General features: G+C 38.5%; 1 protein-coding gene across 1 annotated transcript in view; it reads left to right on the top strand.

Moving 5' to 3' along the window:
• Positions 1–782: 782 nt before the first annotated feature.
• col28a2b (collagen, type XXVIII, alpha 2b) overlaps positions 783–18,991 on the top strand; it is a gene marked incomplete at both ends in the record, with an annotated part of 31,008 nt that continues 12,799 nt past the window's right edge. The window contains 21 exons of the mRNA XM_079840048.1: positions 783–819; positions 936–1,489; positions 7,748–7,768; positions 8,050–8,109; positions 8,685–8,738; positions 8,815–8,859; positions 8,955–8,981; positions 10,877–10,921; positions 11,005–11,049; positions 11,487–11,540; positions 13,424–13,492; positions 13,572–13,640; positions 13,730–13,798; positions 14,727–14,795; positions 15,874–15,942; positions 16,027–16,095; positions 16,215–16,283; positions 16,444–16,515; positions 16,615–16,683; positions 17,484–17,555; positions 17,663–17,731. Of these exons, the coding sequence (XP_079696174.1) occupies positions 783–819; positions 936–1,489; positions 7,748–7,768; positions 8,050–8,109; positions 8,685–8,738; positions 8,815–8,859; positions 8,955–8,981; positions 10,877–10,921; positions 11,005–11,049; positions 11,487–11,540; positions 13,424–13,492; positions 13,572–13,640; positions 13,730–13,798; positions 14,727–14,795; positions 15,874–15,942; positions 16,027–16,095; positions 16,215–16,283; positions 16,444–16,515; positions 16,615–16,683; positions 17,484–17,555; positions 17,663–17,731 (1,707 nt within the window). The remainder of the gene's footprint in view (positions 820–935; positions 1,490–7,747; positions 7,769–8,049; positions 8,110–8,684; positions 8,739–8,814; positions 8,860–8,954; positions 8,982–10,876; positions 10,922–11,004; positions 11,050–11,486; positions 11,541–13,423; positions 13,493–13,571; positions 13,641–13,729; positions 13,799–14,726; positions 14,796–15,873; positions 15,943–16,026; positions 16,096–16,214; positions 16,284–16,443; positions 16,516–16,614; positions 16,684–17,483; positions 17,556–17,662; positions 17,732–18,991) is intronic.

Below are 18,991 nucleotides of genomic sequence, written 5' to 3'. Positions count from 1 at the left end.
TGATGGCTGTGGCCTCTTTCAGCAGGATAATGTGCCCTGCCACAAAGCAAAAAGTGTTCAGGAATGGTTCGAGGAGCACAACGAGTTTGAGGTGTTGACTTGGCCTCCAGATTCCCCAGATCTCAATCCAATCGAGCATCTGTGGGATGTGCTGAACAAACAAGTCCGATCCATGGAAGCACCACCTCAGAACTTATAGGACTTAAAAGGATCTGATGCTTGGTGCCAGATACCACAGCACACATTCAGGGGTCTAGTGGAGTCTATGCCTCGACGGGTCAGGGCTGTTTTGGCAGCAAAAGGGGGACCAACACAATACTAGGAAGGTGGTCATAACGTTATGCCTGATCGGTGTGTGTATATATATATATATTTATTTCTGGATAACTACCGTGCAACTACAAATTTAGTTGTTAGTTGTATTTCAAATACATTTTATTATATTTATTTTTCACTAGGGTAGTTTTAGTTCTATTTTATTTAACTTTAGTTATTTTAGTGCATCAACTAAATGAAATGCAATGTTGCCTTGGCCACTAGCTGAAATAATATAAGTTTACATTTAGTTTTTCTATTTCAATTAACATTTATTAGTAATTTTAGTTTTGGTTAACAAAAACAACCCTAGTAGGCCGTTATTTCTTTGGTGGTCCACAACAAGATTTTTTCAAGAATCTTCACACAACACTTTTAAATTCAGTAACAGTCCATATTTACAGCTGTCAGTGTCAAGCTCCAAATACAGACAAAAAACATCATAAAACCAGTCATGTTTGACCTTAATGATATTTGCTCTCAAGACACGCAAGAAACAAAGAGGTTTGAAAAAGTTTATGTACATATGTGAAAATGAAAATGAAATATGTCAAAAACATGTTTTTTTTTCCTTTTTTTTCGAATGAATGTTTTTTTGGTTTTTTTTCCATCTTTTTTAGATGAGGACTGTAATTTGGAACTGGCATTTTTGGTGGACAGTTCAGAAAGTGCCAAAGGCAACCATGCCCAAGAGAAGCGTTTTGTTACGGATCTCGTTACCCGGATCCAGAACATCCATCTCCAAACAGGACAGGGCTTGAACTTCAGAACTGCTCTCCTTCAGTATAGCAGTCATGTGATCACCGAGCAGTCCTTCAAAGATTGGAGAGGTGTGCCCACCTTTCAGGACCGTATTGCGCCCATTCCGTACATAGGGCATGGTACCTACACCACCTATGCCATCACCAACCTCACCCGTATCTACCTGGAGGAGTCTGGCGCTGGCACAGTGAAGGTGGCCATTCTGCTGTACGACGGCGTGTCGCATCCCAAGAATCCTGATATTTTCTCTGCTTTAGCTGATGCCAAGAACCAAGGGATTAAATTCTTTACAGTAGGTTTCACATCAGCTGCCAACGTGGAACAGCTGCGATTACTGGCCAGTCCTCCAGCCACCCGCTACGTACACAACCTACAGGACAAGGACATCGTGGACAAGATCGTCAAGGAGATTGTGAGTAGTGCTTTTTGTTTTCCAATAGGTGAGAAAACTCGTCAGTCCTTTTTTCATAGTAGACATCAAGCAAATAGAGATTTTGTCCTGCTTCTCTAATAAGACCCCATGAATCTCCTTTGTCTCCTAAAGAGAACCATTGTGAGCCTAAATTGATCGCAGAGCTCATTGGTGCCAGTGTCTTCTACAATCTACTTAGGCTTATAGTGCTTTTAAGTCTGAACTCAAACATATAAATAAGATCCAGTGATCTGAGCTGCGATCCACATTTACTTTACAGCTCTGTTTTGTATACTGAATGTCAACAGTTGTGTCATTTTTGTCTATTTTTATTTCTCCTGAGGACTGTTTGAAGAAATATCTTGTGAGCCATAAAAGAGCAATGAAAGTTCCCTCAGGATTGTTCAAACAAAGCAGTTTAAAGTAGCAGTGTTGATCCAAGAGCTGTGAAAACAATAAGCTTTTGGTTCTTGGGGACCAACTTTGAAGTGTAGAAATTATGATGCTCAGATGTTTGTGAAGGCCCAAATGAAGGATTTATATCTCTTGAGGGATCTTAGATTAAAAGGGAACATGTGTTTCAAAGTGTGTGCTACTGAGAACCCTCACTGTTCCTCATCCACACATCTGCAGGAGCAGCAATGGAAAATGGGCTGTCTTATCTCTATATCTCTCCTGAGGACATGGAAAAAGTTGATTATGAATTCCTTGAACAGGGCATTGGGCATAATGAATAAATGCTCACTCATACACCACTTATCTCAAGTTAAAAACCCCTAAAGGTGATTTAAGAAGTTGTTTGCAGTACTAGAGAAAAGTTCCCATTCCTTAGCCAATTCTTTCTTCATTACCTAATAAAAGAGATACGAAGCATGTCTGCAAAAATAAATGAATTAATCAGGCGATAAAAGTAAGTATCCATGACATCGGACGTCCTCCTGATTGTTTAAAAACAGCCAATGATTAGGAGCAATTAAATCCTGTCAATCAGGGGGGGATTTATAACTGAAAGCAGTTTCTCTTAAACATGGAAAACATGTTGATATGGAGATAGTAAAAGTATTTACATTTTACTTCAGAATTGTGTAATTCGTTAGAAACCAGGTATAAAAAGCAGAACCACCAAATTCTCTGTATCGGTATATATATAGGCAGATGTCATTCTAAATGATTGGATATGATAACGGCACATCCATATGTTATGGGCTGCATCCGAAACCTGGAAAATGCTGCCTTCGGAGGACACATTTCAAGACAGGAAGGCATCAAGGCATGTCCGAATCTAATGTTAGCTTCACTTCCTGTCTCCAGAGGTACCTTCATCTGATCGATTTTTGAAGGCAGCATATTTGTATCCTTCGCAGCCTTTGATATCCCACAATGCTGTGCTTTCCATTCTGTGACAGTTGAGCTGGAAAAAAAAGATGGCGTCCGAAAGTTGCGTTTGCTGGTCAGTTTGTGTGTAAATGTACGTTTTTTACCAACATTTTTGAGAAATGACTAATGTAGTAGTTAAATATTTGTTTAGTTCCCACCAAAGCTCTCTCTATTTTGCTGTAGATCATTAAACTGTTACACTGCCTAAGAAGTCTGTCCGAAATTAGTTTTGTGAGGTGCCTTCATGCACAAACGCTGCCTTACAAGCCATTGTCTGAAAGGGCAGCGCGGCAACGAGTCAGCTGCCTAGGTTTTCGGACGCAGCCTTGGTTGATCTGTGTTTGTTTCTGTTTTGGGTGGGTTTCTTTCCTACGTTTCAGTTCGTTTCAATGGTTTTTCATTGATTTGATTATCAGTTGTACGTACCTGTTGTTCATTTCGTTGATTGGTTTGGTTGTGTATTTAAGCTCCGTGTTTCTTTCAGTTCACTGTCTGTTCTAGTCATTTATATCGGTTGTTCTGTTCATGCTTTTGAGTCTTGGGCTGTTTACGCGGCACCGTTTTCACCTAAAAATGTAAGACGTTTTGGCTGTTCATTTACACGACAACAGCGTTTGGGGGGTTGAAAACGCAAGCTTTTGAAAACAGGTTTCAAAGTGCAAGGTTTTGAAAACAATACCTTTACTGTCTCCATGTAAACAACTAAAACGTGAATCTGTAAAACGGTGATGTCATGTGTGTAACACGCATGTGTATTACGTGTTCGCAGGGTGTACCTTGACAAAGCACGATCTCCCAACTACTGGCCTTGCATACTTTTTGGTCATTTTCACAGATTTTTGACAATGTTGTCGTCTGTTTTCAGTACATCGTTGTCGTGTAAACATACCCTTAGTATCCGGAGTGTTTAGGTTTGAGTTGTGGTTTAATACACACCACAACTGCTGTGTTTAGATTCTGCTTTTTCGTCTTGTTTACAACCGAAATGGACACCATGCATCTAAAAACCTTGCTGAAAAGACCAGAATAAATGTCAGGTTGCTGGTGAAGTTGGTCAACCAACATATTCCTTCCAGTAAAACTGGTTGTCATGTCTGTCTGTGTTCATCTACAGGAGGGAGACTCCATCTGTTTCTTCACAATTTTACTAAAAAATCCTTCGACAGTTCCAAATGACCTTGGCTGACGTTATTAGGATTGTTTCCTTTTAGTTGACAGGAATGTTGGATCTTAGTGTGTCTGGAGTGGTGTAAACCTACAGAATGTCTTTTCTGACCTCTGTGTCTCACAGCACAAAGCATCTGCACATGGTCGGGAAACTTTTATGACTGAATATGTTAGCCAGCGCTGATGTCTCCTGCTAGAGGTTCCCTTGTGCTTCTCTGATAATAGAAAACAGCAGATCTGAGACAACCAAGCCCATGACATCACAAAATAGATGCCGGAATAAGCGTTTGATGGTTTTAAATGTTTATCCCAGACTGGACAAACTAGTTTAGGTGCTTAGTCAAATGGATTGATTTTGACCTGAAAAGCAACTATGGTGGTCGAAAGTTCCTCCGTTACCAACAGAGATCAATGTTTTTTTTCTTACGGGTGTCGAACGACATGAGGGCAAGTAATTAATGACAGAATGGCAAGTAGATCCACATTCTCAGATTCCATCGAAATGTTCCTGTTCCCTGCTGGAATATCCACATTTATAGTAATACATGATTTGGTTTTGCAGGGTATTAGATGGTCCAATCTGGTAGGTTGTGGTGGTTTTAATCAACCAGGGGCCGGTTGCATAAACCGTTAAGACTAGTCTTACAAGTTAGACATACATTTTTTTCTTTAAGACTGTTCATAATTTTTTTTAATCAGTTACATAAAAACATAGACTGGCCTAATTTGATACGAAAAGTAAGACTGAATGCCACTTGCCTAACTGCTAGTGGCTCATACTAGATCTTAAGACACTGTCTTAACATAATGGCTTAGTTTATGCAACTGGCCCCAGAATACCAGTTTTATTGGACTGAGGTTGTCCAGGTAGATCTGGTCAGAGCTGGTTGACTACTTTGGCTAAACTGGTGTAGACCTGGCTGAACTGCTTGATCAGTTTGACCACCTCAAACTGTTAATTGTTCTAGCAGGAATTGCTGTTTTTTGGCTCAGTGGTGGGTGTATAAGTGATATCTGAGAAACAATATATGTGATAGAGCCATTTGTGGTGGGTAAATCCAAATTCTGAGAGTAAACTGACCAAAATATTCTGTCCAGCTTACTCTGGTTTTAAATGATGAATGCTTTTTATGTTAATTGTATCTGTTTTGTGGATATAACCAATGTGTTTGTTGATCTGATGTAGTCAAATAGGATTACAGAGATGTTTTAGATGAAACAATATAGTAATTTTCCTCATTTATTGAATGTAAAGACTTGACAGGTGTAGATCTGAATAATCTTGACCTTAAATTGGTATGATGGCAGTATTACTGGTATTAGAGCAGAATAACAGTTAGCGGGTTGCAGTATTTGCAAAGAACATCTGTTTCTGACTTTGTGCTAGGTCAGAGCTTTAGGGTACTACGAGCAGCATGATCCTGCATGCAGAATGAATATCTCACCCAGCCTTCTGCACGCTATATTCATGCTCTGGAACGACTGTTGATGCAGGTGCTTGTCATAGAGACAAGAAAAGCACAATCAGGGGCTTTAATCGCAGGCCAGGAGCATTCAAATCGCCTTCTCTGCTAATCGACTGTCTCAGCCGCGGTGTTTACATCTGTTAATCAGCTGCTCGTTCAAACTAAGCGTGATGTTGCTCATCGCACACGCTTTGAGTTAAATAGGAAATGCTTCTTTCCAATGTGTCATTATGTCAACGCCAATGGTGTGTGCTGTTTACAATCAAGAAGAAATGACCTATTGTGCTACAGTTAAATTTCCTTTGTTCTCATGGTGCCTGTGATTCCCAGATTACGGCATCTGTCTATCATCACTGTCTTTAAACAAGATCTTTCAGCCAAGGAATGTTGTTGGAAGTGTCTCTCTCTCTCTCTCTCTCTCTCTCTCTCTCTCTCTCTCTCTCTCTCTCTCTCTCTCTCTCTCTCTCTCTCTCTCTCTCTCTCTCTCTCTCTCTCTCACTGTTTTTTCATTCATACACATGTGCACCCATCATGCAAAATACTCACACTCTAATCAAATCTGGCATGAGACAAATCTAATAAAAAAATCACCTTGGCGTGTGGTACACGTGCATGTGGAACTTCAGACTTTCTTCCTATATGCCTGATGACCTTTCATGTCTTGAGGAGAAAACACAATTTTTTATTTTTTTTTTATTTTTAAAGTTGTTTGGGACATTTACACACCTAAAGGCTTTGTGAGTGTTATTGTTTAATGCAAAATAAGGAAGAAATTATTGCTTGATTTTGAATTCCTATTTCTAGATGTTTTCATGACTGCCGTTCTGGGACACTTCAGAATATCAAATATTACAATCTCATAAAAATTATTAGTTCCGCTTTATTCTGTAGCTCTGAGGGTTAACTGGGCTTCTAATATTCAAGAACAGCTTTTATAGTAACTAGTATTACCATAGACTGTAAAAAAAATATGGACGTAGAAGTGTCAGAGACATCACCAATAGGATTCTGAAGAGCAGTTCTGAAGCGTAAAGTAGGGTCGAGCTGGCCGTTGCCATCTTGACAGCGCGTCACACTCGGATAACTAAAAATGGGCAAAGAGGCGGGACGTGGGTGGAGCTGAGGTGACGCGATGACTAACAGACAGCAGATAAATGGCTATCCACCTGTCACTCAAAGTGGCCACGCCCTTAATTATGCAGAACTTTAAGGCTTTATATAATGTAAACAAATGAGTTATAAAAAAAATTCACCCCCCTCACAGTTGTCATGAAGGGCAAAATTAGCCGTATAGACCAAAACCACAATTTGTACCAGGCTGTAAACTAGGGTGACCACCATCAAACAAACAAAATGTGGGACGATTACTAAGTTTGTGTGGGACAATGTGGGACATGTTAGCAAAACTAAAACATAACCTGAAACTGTTGTATAATCTTAAATTCAACATCACTGAGCCCAAAGGCAGCAGGCATCATGCAGATAACTACTTTTGAAACAGTTCTGACCAAGTGCAACTTGAATAAAAACTACAGTCCCCCCCCCCCCAAGAGAAAAAAAATAAAAAAATAAAACAATATATATATATAATTTTTTTTTTCTCTTGGGGGGGGAACTGTAGTTTTTATTTATATATATATATATATATATATATATATATATATATATATATATATATATATATATATATATATATATATATATATATATATATATATATATATATATATATATATATATATATATATATATATATAAATATATATATATATATATATTTTTCTCAATATGCGACATGCGGGACAAGGGGTGAAAATGCTGTGCGGTACAACGCAAAGCGGGACAGGTGGTCACCCTACTGTAAACACGTTTTTTTCCTGCTGTAAATTTGGGCATTTTAATATGGGGCTCAATGAGACTCTGCTCCCTTCTGGAGCCTGTCTCTAGTGGCCAGTCGATGAAATGCAGTTTAAGTCACTTCCGTATTGGCTTCAAGATAAACTGTGGGAGGTTGCCGCTTGAGTTTTACATGTTTAATGTTAATTTTAAAAAAAATTGTTAATTAGCTCATGACAACATGTCAGAGACCGCCTGCAGACCTTCACCACCTCTTCAGTTTACGTTAAATGTTTGATACCAGAAAATGGCTCAGTTCTTGAAGTGTTAATTACATTCTTGTAAATTTCATATATAATTCTTGTAAAAAAAAAAATGTAAATTCACCTTTTTCACTTCTGTTCCCTTCTAGACTGAAGTGGCTAATGAAGTGGTAAGTTTTTGTCTGACCAAATTCATTTAGGACACTCTGTGACATTATTGAGACTAAAGCTGTGTGTGTGTGTGTGTGTGTGTGTGTGTGTGTGTGTGTGTGTGTGTGTGTGTGTGTGTGTGTGTGTGTGTGTGTGTGTGTGTGTGTGTGTGTGTGTGTGTGTGTGTGTGTGTGTGTGTGTGTGTGTGTGTGTGTGTGTGTGTGTGTGTGTGTGTGTGTGTGTGTGTGTGTGTGTGTGTGTCTGTCTGTCTGTCTGTCTGTCTGTCTGTGTGTCCCAACAGTGTCCTCTTTCCCCAAAATGCACTTGTGAAAAAGGAGAGCGAGGACCTAGTGGACCCGCTGTAAGTGTCAAACATTCTTAAACCCTTTCCAGCCCCTTACATGATGTTCCAACACAGCATTTAATATAAATTCAGAGATTTTATGTTTCTTCACATTTTTAATAGAGAAGAAACACCAGATTGATTAAAGTGGCCTACTTGGCTGAACAAACAAGAATTTGAAATCTTGATGGGAAATCTCCAAAAAAGGAACATAAAGGGGAAACAACACCATAAAAGGTGTATTGTCCCTATGATGGTGAAAGTTGTTTAAATATTGCAGTAAAATAAATAATTCAGATATTGATAAACTTTTCAAAACAAAAATGCTTCACTGCCATTTTAAAGAAGTATTTTGGTCTAGAATACAGAATTCAAAAATTCAGTCTTTTAATAAGACTTTCTTTATTACTGTAAAGAATTTTCATTTTTTTTTAATAGGTACAGAATGGAGCACATAAACACAAACATAAAGAAATTATTCTGTACCAACTAGTTGTACCACTTCAACAAAATGTCATCGTCTGTACAGTCGACACAATGATCTGCTCTGCATGGCAATCTGAATCTGAACACTCTTTCTCTGAGAACCACAGGGTAAAAAGGGTCGTCCTGGAGATGATGGAAGTCCAGGAGCTAAAGGACAAAAGGTCAAAGTTGTCTTTAATCATCTATCATATTTGTGAATTATTTGTTACCATCTAAAATGTGTTGCACGTCCTGCAGGGAGAGGGCGGTTTCAGTGGGCCTCCTGGACGAGATGGGACAGAGGTGAACCTGGCTAGAACAAGGCCTAAATCTCTATTTTGACATTATCTGCTTATGTAATTGCTCTTTCTCACCATATGTTCTGCACTGATCATTAGGGGAAACCTGGATACAAAGGAGAAAAGGTAAAATGATGCATCATAGAAGAACAAGTAGAGCATGTTGCTAGCAATGCCATCTCATGGGTTAGAGGTCTTTAACTGTCTGTTAATATAGAAAAATAAATATAAAATTATACAATAATGGCCTGGTTTCACAGACGGGGCTTAGATTGAACCAGGATTAGGCCTTAGTTCAATTAGGGCATTTAAGTAGCTTTTATAAACGCTCCTTAAAAAACTTTACTGATGTGCATCTTGAGAAAAAACAATGGCACGGTCATATTTAAATTTTTGACCCATCTTTCAAGAGCAAGCGTTTTGCGAATCCCGCGCTGAACTTGAGATTTGAGGGCTGGTCAAGTTGTAGGGGAAGAGCGGGGCACACCGCTTTTTGACTTTCTCAGTTTGTGTAAATCCACTTCAGGTTCAGCATATTTCTTTTTTCACACATTAATTGCACGCATGTCTAGTACAACTATGCGGTTTTGTTTCATTAATACAGTGTATACTTTTTTTCTTGATTTACCCTGAAAGAATGGAAGTGAAATGTGACAACATGCCCCATATGTGGGGTGCATAGTAACATGTGAAGGGTACATTGCAACATGACCAAAAATGACAGCTTAAAATGTTACCTGATATAATTTCAAAAAATCCATGACAAACTAAACATTTATTGTCAATAAAATACAATTATTAACTTTTTAGAATAAAAAGAATGGCATTTTTTAATCATTAAAAAAAAAAAATTTAGTTTGACAACAAACATACCTCAAAACACAGCTATACAGCATAGTTTAAAAAAATAAAATAATAATTAAGCATTTCTGAACATTGACTCTCATGGTTTCTTAATAGAATTAATAAAAGTATAGACTATAATAGCATATTTCTAATAGGGGCTCATTGTAACGCAGTGTTACAACACACCCCACCTGCTCAACTGGGATTTGAACCCGACTCGTGTCTTCTGCTGGTTAAATCAGCATTAAAGATCTATCTCAAATGTTAAATAACAGATATAAGATTCAAATAATATCAGAGTTGTCTTATTATAAATAAACACACAAAACAGAGAGAAACAGAGAGAATTTACTTTTGCTATGGTTAAATAAATGTTCAGTGATATCTTCCAAAGATTTTTAAATTTTGACACAATTTTTTCTCTATGATATGGCAACTAGTAAATACACTAAGTTTCGTCATCCTGGCATGGAAAGTGTTAAACCATGTGCGTTGCAACTAACCCCGCGTTAGGTTGTGCCCAGCTCTCCCCTACAACATAGGCGGGCATTATGCAAATGTATTTTCTAGTGACGTAGAACCGCAATGCAGTGAGATTCAACTTACAGACGACTCGATTCTTTTTTTGGAGGCAATAACTTTATTTATCGTGCAGGTTTGAGTTTACAACTGTGCAGAACATTTACATTCACAAACAGCAATATTACACTGCATGAAAGGGAATATTCGAAAAACAACAATAGGGACACTTTAAAACAGCTCAAACATGCATTTTAGTCTGGGACTAGGCTTAAGCCTTGTCTGTGAAACCAGGGGATAATTTTTAACAATGTGGAATTTCATTTTATAAATTGTTTAAAATTTGTCGTTAAGGATAAACGTGTTTGCTAAATGAATAAATGTTAAATCTAACTAAACAGATTTGAATGGAGTACAATGATAATATTTTCCTTGCCTGAATGAAACGCCAAAGAAAGTAATATTTGACTGGTAGAATACAATTTATGAAAGACCACTGCTGAGTCTTTATCTCATCTCATCTCATCATATCATATTAAAGATATCTGTCAAAAGTACTATATATTTATAAGTCCAGAAAATGACTTGGCATACCTTTAAATGGTATTGTGTGTGTATATATACAAAGTGGCACTGACCATGAAACTCATTTTTAGGGGGAGCGGGGAGAGTGTGGAACACCAGGAGTCAAAGGAGACCGAGTGAGTGACACTTCAGGTCTACAGATCAGTTCATGCGCAATAACATACTGTATGTTTAATTGACTGAATCTGATTCTTTTAAGGGTCCGGAGGGTCCTGTTGGTATCAGAGGAAGTCGAGGGCTGCAGGTATGTTTTTTAAAGTCCTCATGAAATCGATGAAAATCTTATTTACTTTGTTAGCACACATTAAAGGTCTTAGGGTGAACAATTAATCCATGCAAGTTAATACACAGAAAAAAATAGTTTGCCGTGGTAATCTTTAATCAAAATCTGAAAAGTAACGTCCGGTCTGGAATGGCGTTCCCTTTCCTATGACGGCAGTTTGACGGCTTGGGTTTGAATATCCTTAACCACTGCCCTCCAACCGTTAGTCTGCTATGAGCGAGAGATGGAGAGGAGGAGCGCTGAAGTAAAACCCTGTCCCCTATTCAATATTCCGTTTCACTTGGAAATACGTCACAGCACAACTTCCAGTTCACTGGGACTTTAAACTACATTAGTGAAAATGCAAAACAAGCATTGTTTCTCTCTTTCAGTAGTAATTTACTGTACTCATTCTGCAGGGTTTGCCCGGACCTAATGGAGACAATGGACCAGAGGGCCTAACAGGGAAAAAAGTGAGTTCGATTCAACAATCTCAGTTTTCAAATACAGTGAAGCAGCACTTTTCCAGACAGAAGGTAGAAAAGGATAGGAAATGTTTGGGACAACCTAATGCCATAAACGTTCTTCCGTATTCATGCATGATGACTTAAATCCCCTGTGTGAGCTTGTAGAGTGCTGACACTCTGAAAGATTGACATTAAAACATATTTTTAATTTTGACACTCAATCAGTGCTGATATGCATCTGTGCTAAAGGAGAACTCGGAGCTTAATTATTTTTCTGGAATGTTCTTTTTTCATGTACTGATGGCTCTCATGTTTCAGCTGAGCAACAGATTAATGTCTGGACTTGCACATGCAGAATGCATGTGTGTGTTGCAGCACAGATCAGTATTTCTGTCTTTGACAGGTTAAGGTGTTCTGCCTAATGTGTGTGAACACAGTAATTGCAGTCTTTAGTTCAGTGTGTCTGACAGGAGTCATATGTCTTCAAAGACCCCCATTTTATCTGCCAATGACAAATGCAGGCAGACAAGTGTACCGGTTATAAATAATAGTCATGAAATTATTTTTATAATATCATGGTTATTGTTATTTCTCAATTTAACATATGCCACATGAAAAAATACTATAGTATATTATTGTAAAATTACTCTAGTAAATACTATAGTGTTTTTGAACCATACTATAGTAAAGATACTACAGTAAATTGTAGTATAGTTACTGTAGTACGGTTCACAATTTTACTATAATATACTATAGTATTTTTTCTTGTGGGGATATTCAAAGCAGACACATTCCCTTAAGGTTAAATCAAGTTTAAAGCAACACATGTTTATTTCGGTGCCCATATTATCATAGGCTTGCTGACAAGCACACTGACTTATATATTCAGTAAATATGACTGAATCCAGATGATGTTTGAGTTTTGCGATCAGTTCCATGTAGATTAATTGCCTTTTGGATTTAATGTGATCCCCCTCTTCACCCTCATGTCGCTCTAAAAACATAATGAGAAATATTGAAGAGTGGTTTCATTGTTTCCCCATTCAACAGCCGCAGTGATCAGGGGCGGTCAAGCTGCAAACCTTTGGTGGTTGTACCAGTTTTGACATTATTGATGCCAAGCTATGTATTTTGGGATTGTTTAGAATTAAAAGTCCAGGCTGTTATTGGTATTTTGGTTACACAATAAACTGTATCTGGCATTTAATTCAGCGTAAACAGGTGTGGCTTCTCTCTGGGCCGCCCCATCACAGGAAGGAAAGAATAAAACATTTGCTGTGTTCATGGCATGTTGTAATTATCATATTTTCAAGATAAAACTGTTGAGCTGTTCTATGGCAACACTATCAACACCTATCTATAGATTTTATCTTATCTGCACAATAATATTTGTATTGCCTTTCGTTAAGCACATCATTTTCGTATCTGCATGATCCCATATCAATATTTTTAATATTTTTAAAAATGTGTTTGTATGTATATATTAGTACATAAACAAAATTCAATACTTAAGTACTGTATATATTGAATAAAACGTATTTTGAACAGTTGCAGTTACACTGGTTTGCAGTTAATGTGTGCCTCAGGTGGTTTAATTATGTAAAAGAATCTGATATACATTTATTTTGAGATGGTTTTGGTTTGTTCTGAATAGACATACGGTAATACTTTTGTTTTGTGAAGGTCTAAAAGAAGGTCTTAAATTTGAGTTTAAAAACTCTGCAGAAACCCTCATCAGCATAAAATGAGTATTAATTTGCTCTACACTATTAAATATGGTCTAATCAGTCTTTTCAGCATGGCTGAGATAAGTGGACAGCATTGCGTTCACAGATTACACTTCAGTATTGGATCTGTTGTGATTGTTCTGAATGGTTCTGCTTCTTCAGGGGGAGAGAGGTTTTCCTGGACCACCAGGAATACAGGGCGAGACTGGCATTGGGCTTCCTGGACCAAAGGTTGGCCTGAATTATATATAAAAAAACTATGATACCAGGAATCCAATGTACTCATAATGTGCGTTTTCTCAATCTGTAGGGTGATGTGGGGTTCCAAGGCAGAATGGGTCCTCCCGGGCCGCCTGGGCTCGGCGAGCCGGGTCAACCGGTAAAAATGTGCATCGATCATGCTCACACTAGGGTTGCAATCAACATTAAACACAGTATTAAACTCTACTATCATGTTTACCTCTAAAGGGGCCGCAGGGGCCGCAGGGTATGCCAGGAGAGAAGGGCCCTTCAGGAGAGGGTTTACCAGGGCCAAAGGTACTCACATTTTGCACACAATTTTTAGTGTTCATCATTTTCAGATTCAGTGTGCATGAGTCATATCAAGGCTATGAAGAATTGTAATATGTTTTTTTTATGCAAGTCGTGCCTTGTGTGCATGGTTTATATCAGAGAACCTTTGAAATGTCTGAACCTTGTGACATCTGACCTCAGTTTATATTCCTGGGTGATCCAGAATTCTTTCATCTGTTTTTTTTTAATGAGGTAATGGAACATAATCAATCCTGCTGTTATTTGACTCTGTATGAAAAACGCATGGTGTGTCAGATATATATTTATGCATTTGGCAGATGCTTTTATACTAAGCGACTTAAAGTGTACCTAGGAATCAAACCCATGACTTTGGCATTGTTATCGCTCAGGTTGAATTTTGATGGCAACCATAATTAACAACCAGAACGCCTTAGCAACCACGTAACAACTCCCTGGTAACTACTCAGATACTGTACACTGATATACTTTGAGACAATTTTAACTCAGAAATTGCTAGTCAATTTCTGTAATAATTACAAACACATTGAATTAAACATGACATTTTGAAGTAGAAAGACTGAAGCAGTTTTTTTTGTAAAACATACTTTACACATCTTTATTTAAAAAAATATTTAGAAAAATATTTGGTTCAGTGTAGCATCATGGCAAAGTTTGTTCTTTTTTTGTTAGAAGCTGTAAAAATCTATTTGGGTATATTTTACTAATTGCCATTATAATTAACAATGCAAAAAATCTTAATGGTCCTTAAAACAAGCTTCATTTTCTCTATCCAAATTATTATTATTTTTTCGTTTGATTTTAGGGTGAATTGTCACTTGCACAATTTTGTGTGATTCACCATGATAAACAGAATATGAAATTGGGAAAAGGATTGTCAATGCATTTAATGAATTTGATTTGTCTTTTACAGGGTGAGAGGGGTCTGGAGGGGCCAAAAGGACCCAGAGGACCAGTGGGTCCTGGCATTAAAGGAGACAAGGTAAAACATATGGATGGGTTTTCAATGACAGCGATGCAGAGTGTAAATATGCTTTCCATTTGGGGCGAATGAAGTCTGGTTTCACGATAGTGTCACATGAACCACCACTGTGCGCACACAATCTGCTCCGGTACAGAGACACAATAGCATAGAGCGGATCATATGCACGAGTTGGCGCAGACCAGAAAACGTATCAAACCCTTTTGAATTCTGCACAGAATGCTATTTTGAAGCGATATGGAGGATATTAGTTATAGGAGAAGCGGTTAGAGATTAGGAGGAAACTGAGGCTTTACCGAGCTCAATGGCTCTGGCCGAGCTGTAATATATAAACTAAACGCTATTGGCTATTTTAAAAAAGGGGAGGAGCTGCTCAATATTTCCTGCCCTGTCTTCCTGTTTCAGTGGAAATTACGTCAAAACACATTTAATAATGCTGCGCATTTCAAGGCACTTCAGTGGGCCTTTAACTTCACAGAGAGCAGAAGGTATATTATGCTGCTGTCACTTTAAGACCGATTGCAAGGATTATACTGATGTACATCGAGTTTACACCCAACTCTTTGCTTTCAGTTAAGACATAATCGACTGTGTTCACATGAATACTGCACACGATGGGCATTTTGACCATTCAAACGAACACGCGAACTTCCGCTGTGTGTCAGTCAGTGAGTGAACCGCGTTGAGTTCTTTTTTCACAGCATATTGCGCTTAATAAGGCTAGCATCAAGTACATCCCGCTCTTTATTGTCTCATTCATGCGTTTCTTCACTCTAAAATATCAATAGTGCTGTGCTACGCATATATATTTACATACCACGATATACTTAATATATAACGTCATACCGCCCAGCCCTTATTATTTGTACAATTTACATTATTAAACCCCTCTCTGTGGATGTTTTAAGAAATATGTCACAGCATGCAGTGTCAGTTCTCAGCCTGTGGCCAAGACATATGAATATCAATGTTGTATCTATTACATTGCAAATCATTTTAATAACTAGATTATACACAAGCTGACAAATATGCTTATGCTTGGCACTGACGTGAATATATTTGTGTTTATTCCCTTAAGGGTGATTTTGGTCCTCCTGGGCTTCAAGGTCCAGTTGGGCTTCCTGGAGAAGGGATCCAAGGACAGAAGGTGCTAATAAACTTATGATTTGTGCATGATGACATAAAAAAAGTTCTGTATAGCCAAGAATGCATTGATAATGTTTGGTTTTAGGGTGTGGAAGGACCACGTGGACCCCCGGGAAGCAGAGGCCCACTGGGTGAGGGCTACCCTGGACCAAAGGCAAGAGTTTCCCCTCATGCTATAAACACAGTTGTATCTTCAGATAGTAATAGGTCCTGGATAAACAATGTTTGATAACATATGGAAACATCTGTGTGTTTGTAAATGTGCTCTTAAAGGGTGATCAAGGTTTACCAGGTGAGACTGGAGCACCAGGAGAGAGAGGAGCAGGAGAAACGGGAGCTAAAGTAAGTCTTCTTCAATTTACTATTAAATCTACGATCAACATGAAAACATTAGTTTTCTATATACACATTAAAGTATTTAGTTGGCTTTTACAATGTATATATGTGTGTGCTTCACTCTTAATGATACTGATTTTAAATGATCGTCTATATACATGTATAGGGGGAACCTGGAGCTCCAGGGTTATCAGGATTACCAGGTTTACCCGGGGAAGATGGGGCAGAAGGACAGAAGGTATCAGTCTCACCTTAGTCACCAAGACATTTTACTTGCTCAGCATCAACACATCAGAAAAAAGTCACACTCATTTTTGTATCTCTGTGTGTATTTCAGGGAGAACCAGGAGCCTCGGGGTTAAGGGGCCCTGAAGGAGCAGCAGGAGTGGGCATCCAGGGTGAAAAAGTATCTCTTTCACTTTTCTTACGTTTACCTTTCTAAAATTATCTTAACCCTATAAAGCCTACTGTATCATATTTGATAGGCAAATATCAAAGGCCTCTAAATTATCAGAATGATCAAAACTTTGCTGGAAAACCTGTTGCCCACAATCTACTACATGCCTTTTGTCGTCTGATTGATAGTTCATACTTTTTAGCAAGTAAATTGTAGTGTAACTGTAAAAATGTCCACCTTCAGGTCGTGGTTCACTTGTCTTTTTGCTGTGAAATGTTTTGCCCGCAACAATTAAAACTACAGAGCTTTGATCATAAAACTAAGCATTTAAATATAAATGTACTTATACATATTGTTGGGGATATAGAATGACCTCTGATATTTAAATGCATTTTATGTAAGTAGTCTGTTATAGTAGTATGTTATAAAGATATCAAGCAATCATAATTTTATATTACTTTTTGGTCATATCTTACTTTTTGGCTCCGTTTCTGCTCAGTTTGGGCCATACAATGGAGGTGATTTTCCTCTTCGAGTATGAGCTCCATATTCTTATTATATCATACTATATGAACCATAAAAGTTTGATGCATCAGATATGACACTAAAAAAAAAACATGCATGCAAACTTTTTTTTTTAGATATTGTCTTAAGTTTCAACAAACTGTTCCATTTCAATATGGACTCTTATTTAATATATTAGGCGGCTTTACATGGAAACCCATTAAATGAAAATTGTTTGTGTTCCTGTTTGAATGGAGTCTTTAACTGTGCATGCTGACTTGATGCTTATTGATGTTGTTGCGCAGGGTGATCAGGGTCAGCGGGGAATCCGTGGGTTATCAGGGCCACCAGGAATAGCTGGACCCTCAGGGTCAAAGGTGAGTGATATCAGTGAATTTGGTACTTTATATGATACAAAATGTGTTTGAGGGTAAAAAACTAAATTAACTACATTTCCTTCTGTTCTTTATTAATGTTTTTGTAGGGAGAGCCTGGCACCCCTGGGCGACTGGGATTACCTGGACTACCAGGACGTGCAATAGCAGGAACAAAAGTAAGAGCTTTTCTATCTAAGTTTTTTTTTTTTTTGGTATTTGCACTATAAATCAGAGAAAACTTAACTTAAATTTCACTAGTTACAGTCACAGCCTGTCCAGAGCCATTGAGCTCGGTAATGCTTTAGATTTAACAGTGATCATAATCATGCTGAGGATGTGTAGTTTGAAAAGTGTTTAATTTATTTTGGTTCCTGTAAATTGCAAGGTGGGGCCTCCATGGATCTGACTTGTTTGTTCAGCACATCCCACAGATGCTCGATTGGATTGAGATCTGGGGAATTTGGAGGCCAAGTCAACACCTCAAACTCGTGCTCCTCAAACCATTCCTGAACCATTTTTGCTTTGTGGCAGGGCACATTATCCTGCTGAAAGAGGCCACAGCAATCAGAGAATACAGTTTCCATGAAAGGGTGTACATGGTCTGCAAGAATGCTTAGGTAGTTGGTACGTGTCAAAGTAACATCCACATGGATGGCAGGACCCAACGTTTACCAGCAGAACATTGGCCAAAGCATCACACTGCCTCCACCGGCTTGCCTTCTTCCCATAGTGCATCCTGGTGCCATGTGTTCCCTGGGTAAGCGACGCACACGCACCTGGCCTTCCACGTGATGTAAAAGAAAATGTGATTCATCAAACCAGGCCACCTTCTTCAATTGCTCCATGGTCCAGTTCTGATGCTTACTGTTGGTGTGAAATAAACATTTATGGAAATGTAGAAAGCTAAAGCTCCAATCTCCTCCCGAAAATCCAGAAAAATCCGTTAGTGCCTCAGTGACAACTTCACTCAGAGAAGCTGTCAATCTCAGCTGTCAATCATGACCTCACACCGCCCGTTTTTATAGCATCAAATAACTAACTTAAGCTAAACTTATTTAAAAAACGAACACTTGAAATAAAATCGTGATAAAAACTGCCTAAAATGACAGAAACCATCTTTAGGAAACAATTATTTGGAGTGTAATTTGATTGTTTAGTTTGTCTCGCGTCCATTGTAATACATGGAGGGGTGGGGTTTAGGAGCTATACTGGGACCAACCACCAGGGGGGCGATCGAGGCGCGTAGGCTTCAGTTTCTGAGAGGAGTGCTGCAGGCTTGATCGGACCACACGGGCCAGCCTTCGCTCCCCACGTGCATCAATGAGCCTTGGCCGCCCATGACCCTGTCGCCGGTTCACCACTGTTTCTTCCTTGGACCACTTTTGATATACTGACCACTGCAGACCGGGAACACCCCACAAGAGCTGCAGTTTTGG

Source organism: Gobio gobio, assembly GCF_949357685.1.
Source record: "Gobio gobio genome assembly, chromosome: 17".
NCBI classification, from domain to species: Eukaryota; Metazoa; Chordata; class Actinopteri; order Cypriniformes; family Gobionidae; genus Gobio; species Gobio gobio.
The sequence above is the reverse complement of the archived record's forward strand: the minus strand, read 5'-3'. Positions and strand labels throughout refer to the sequence as shown.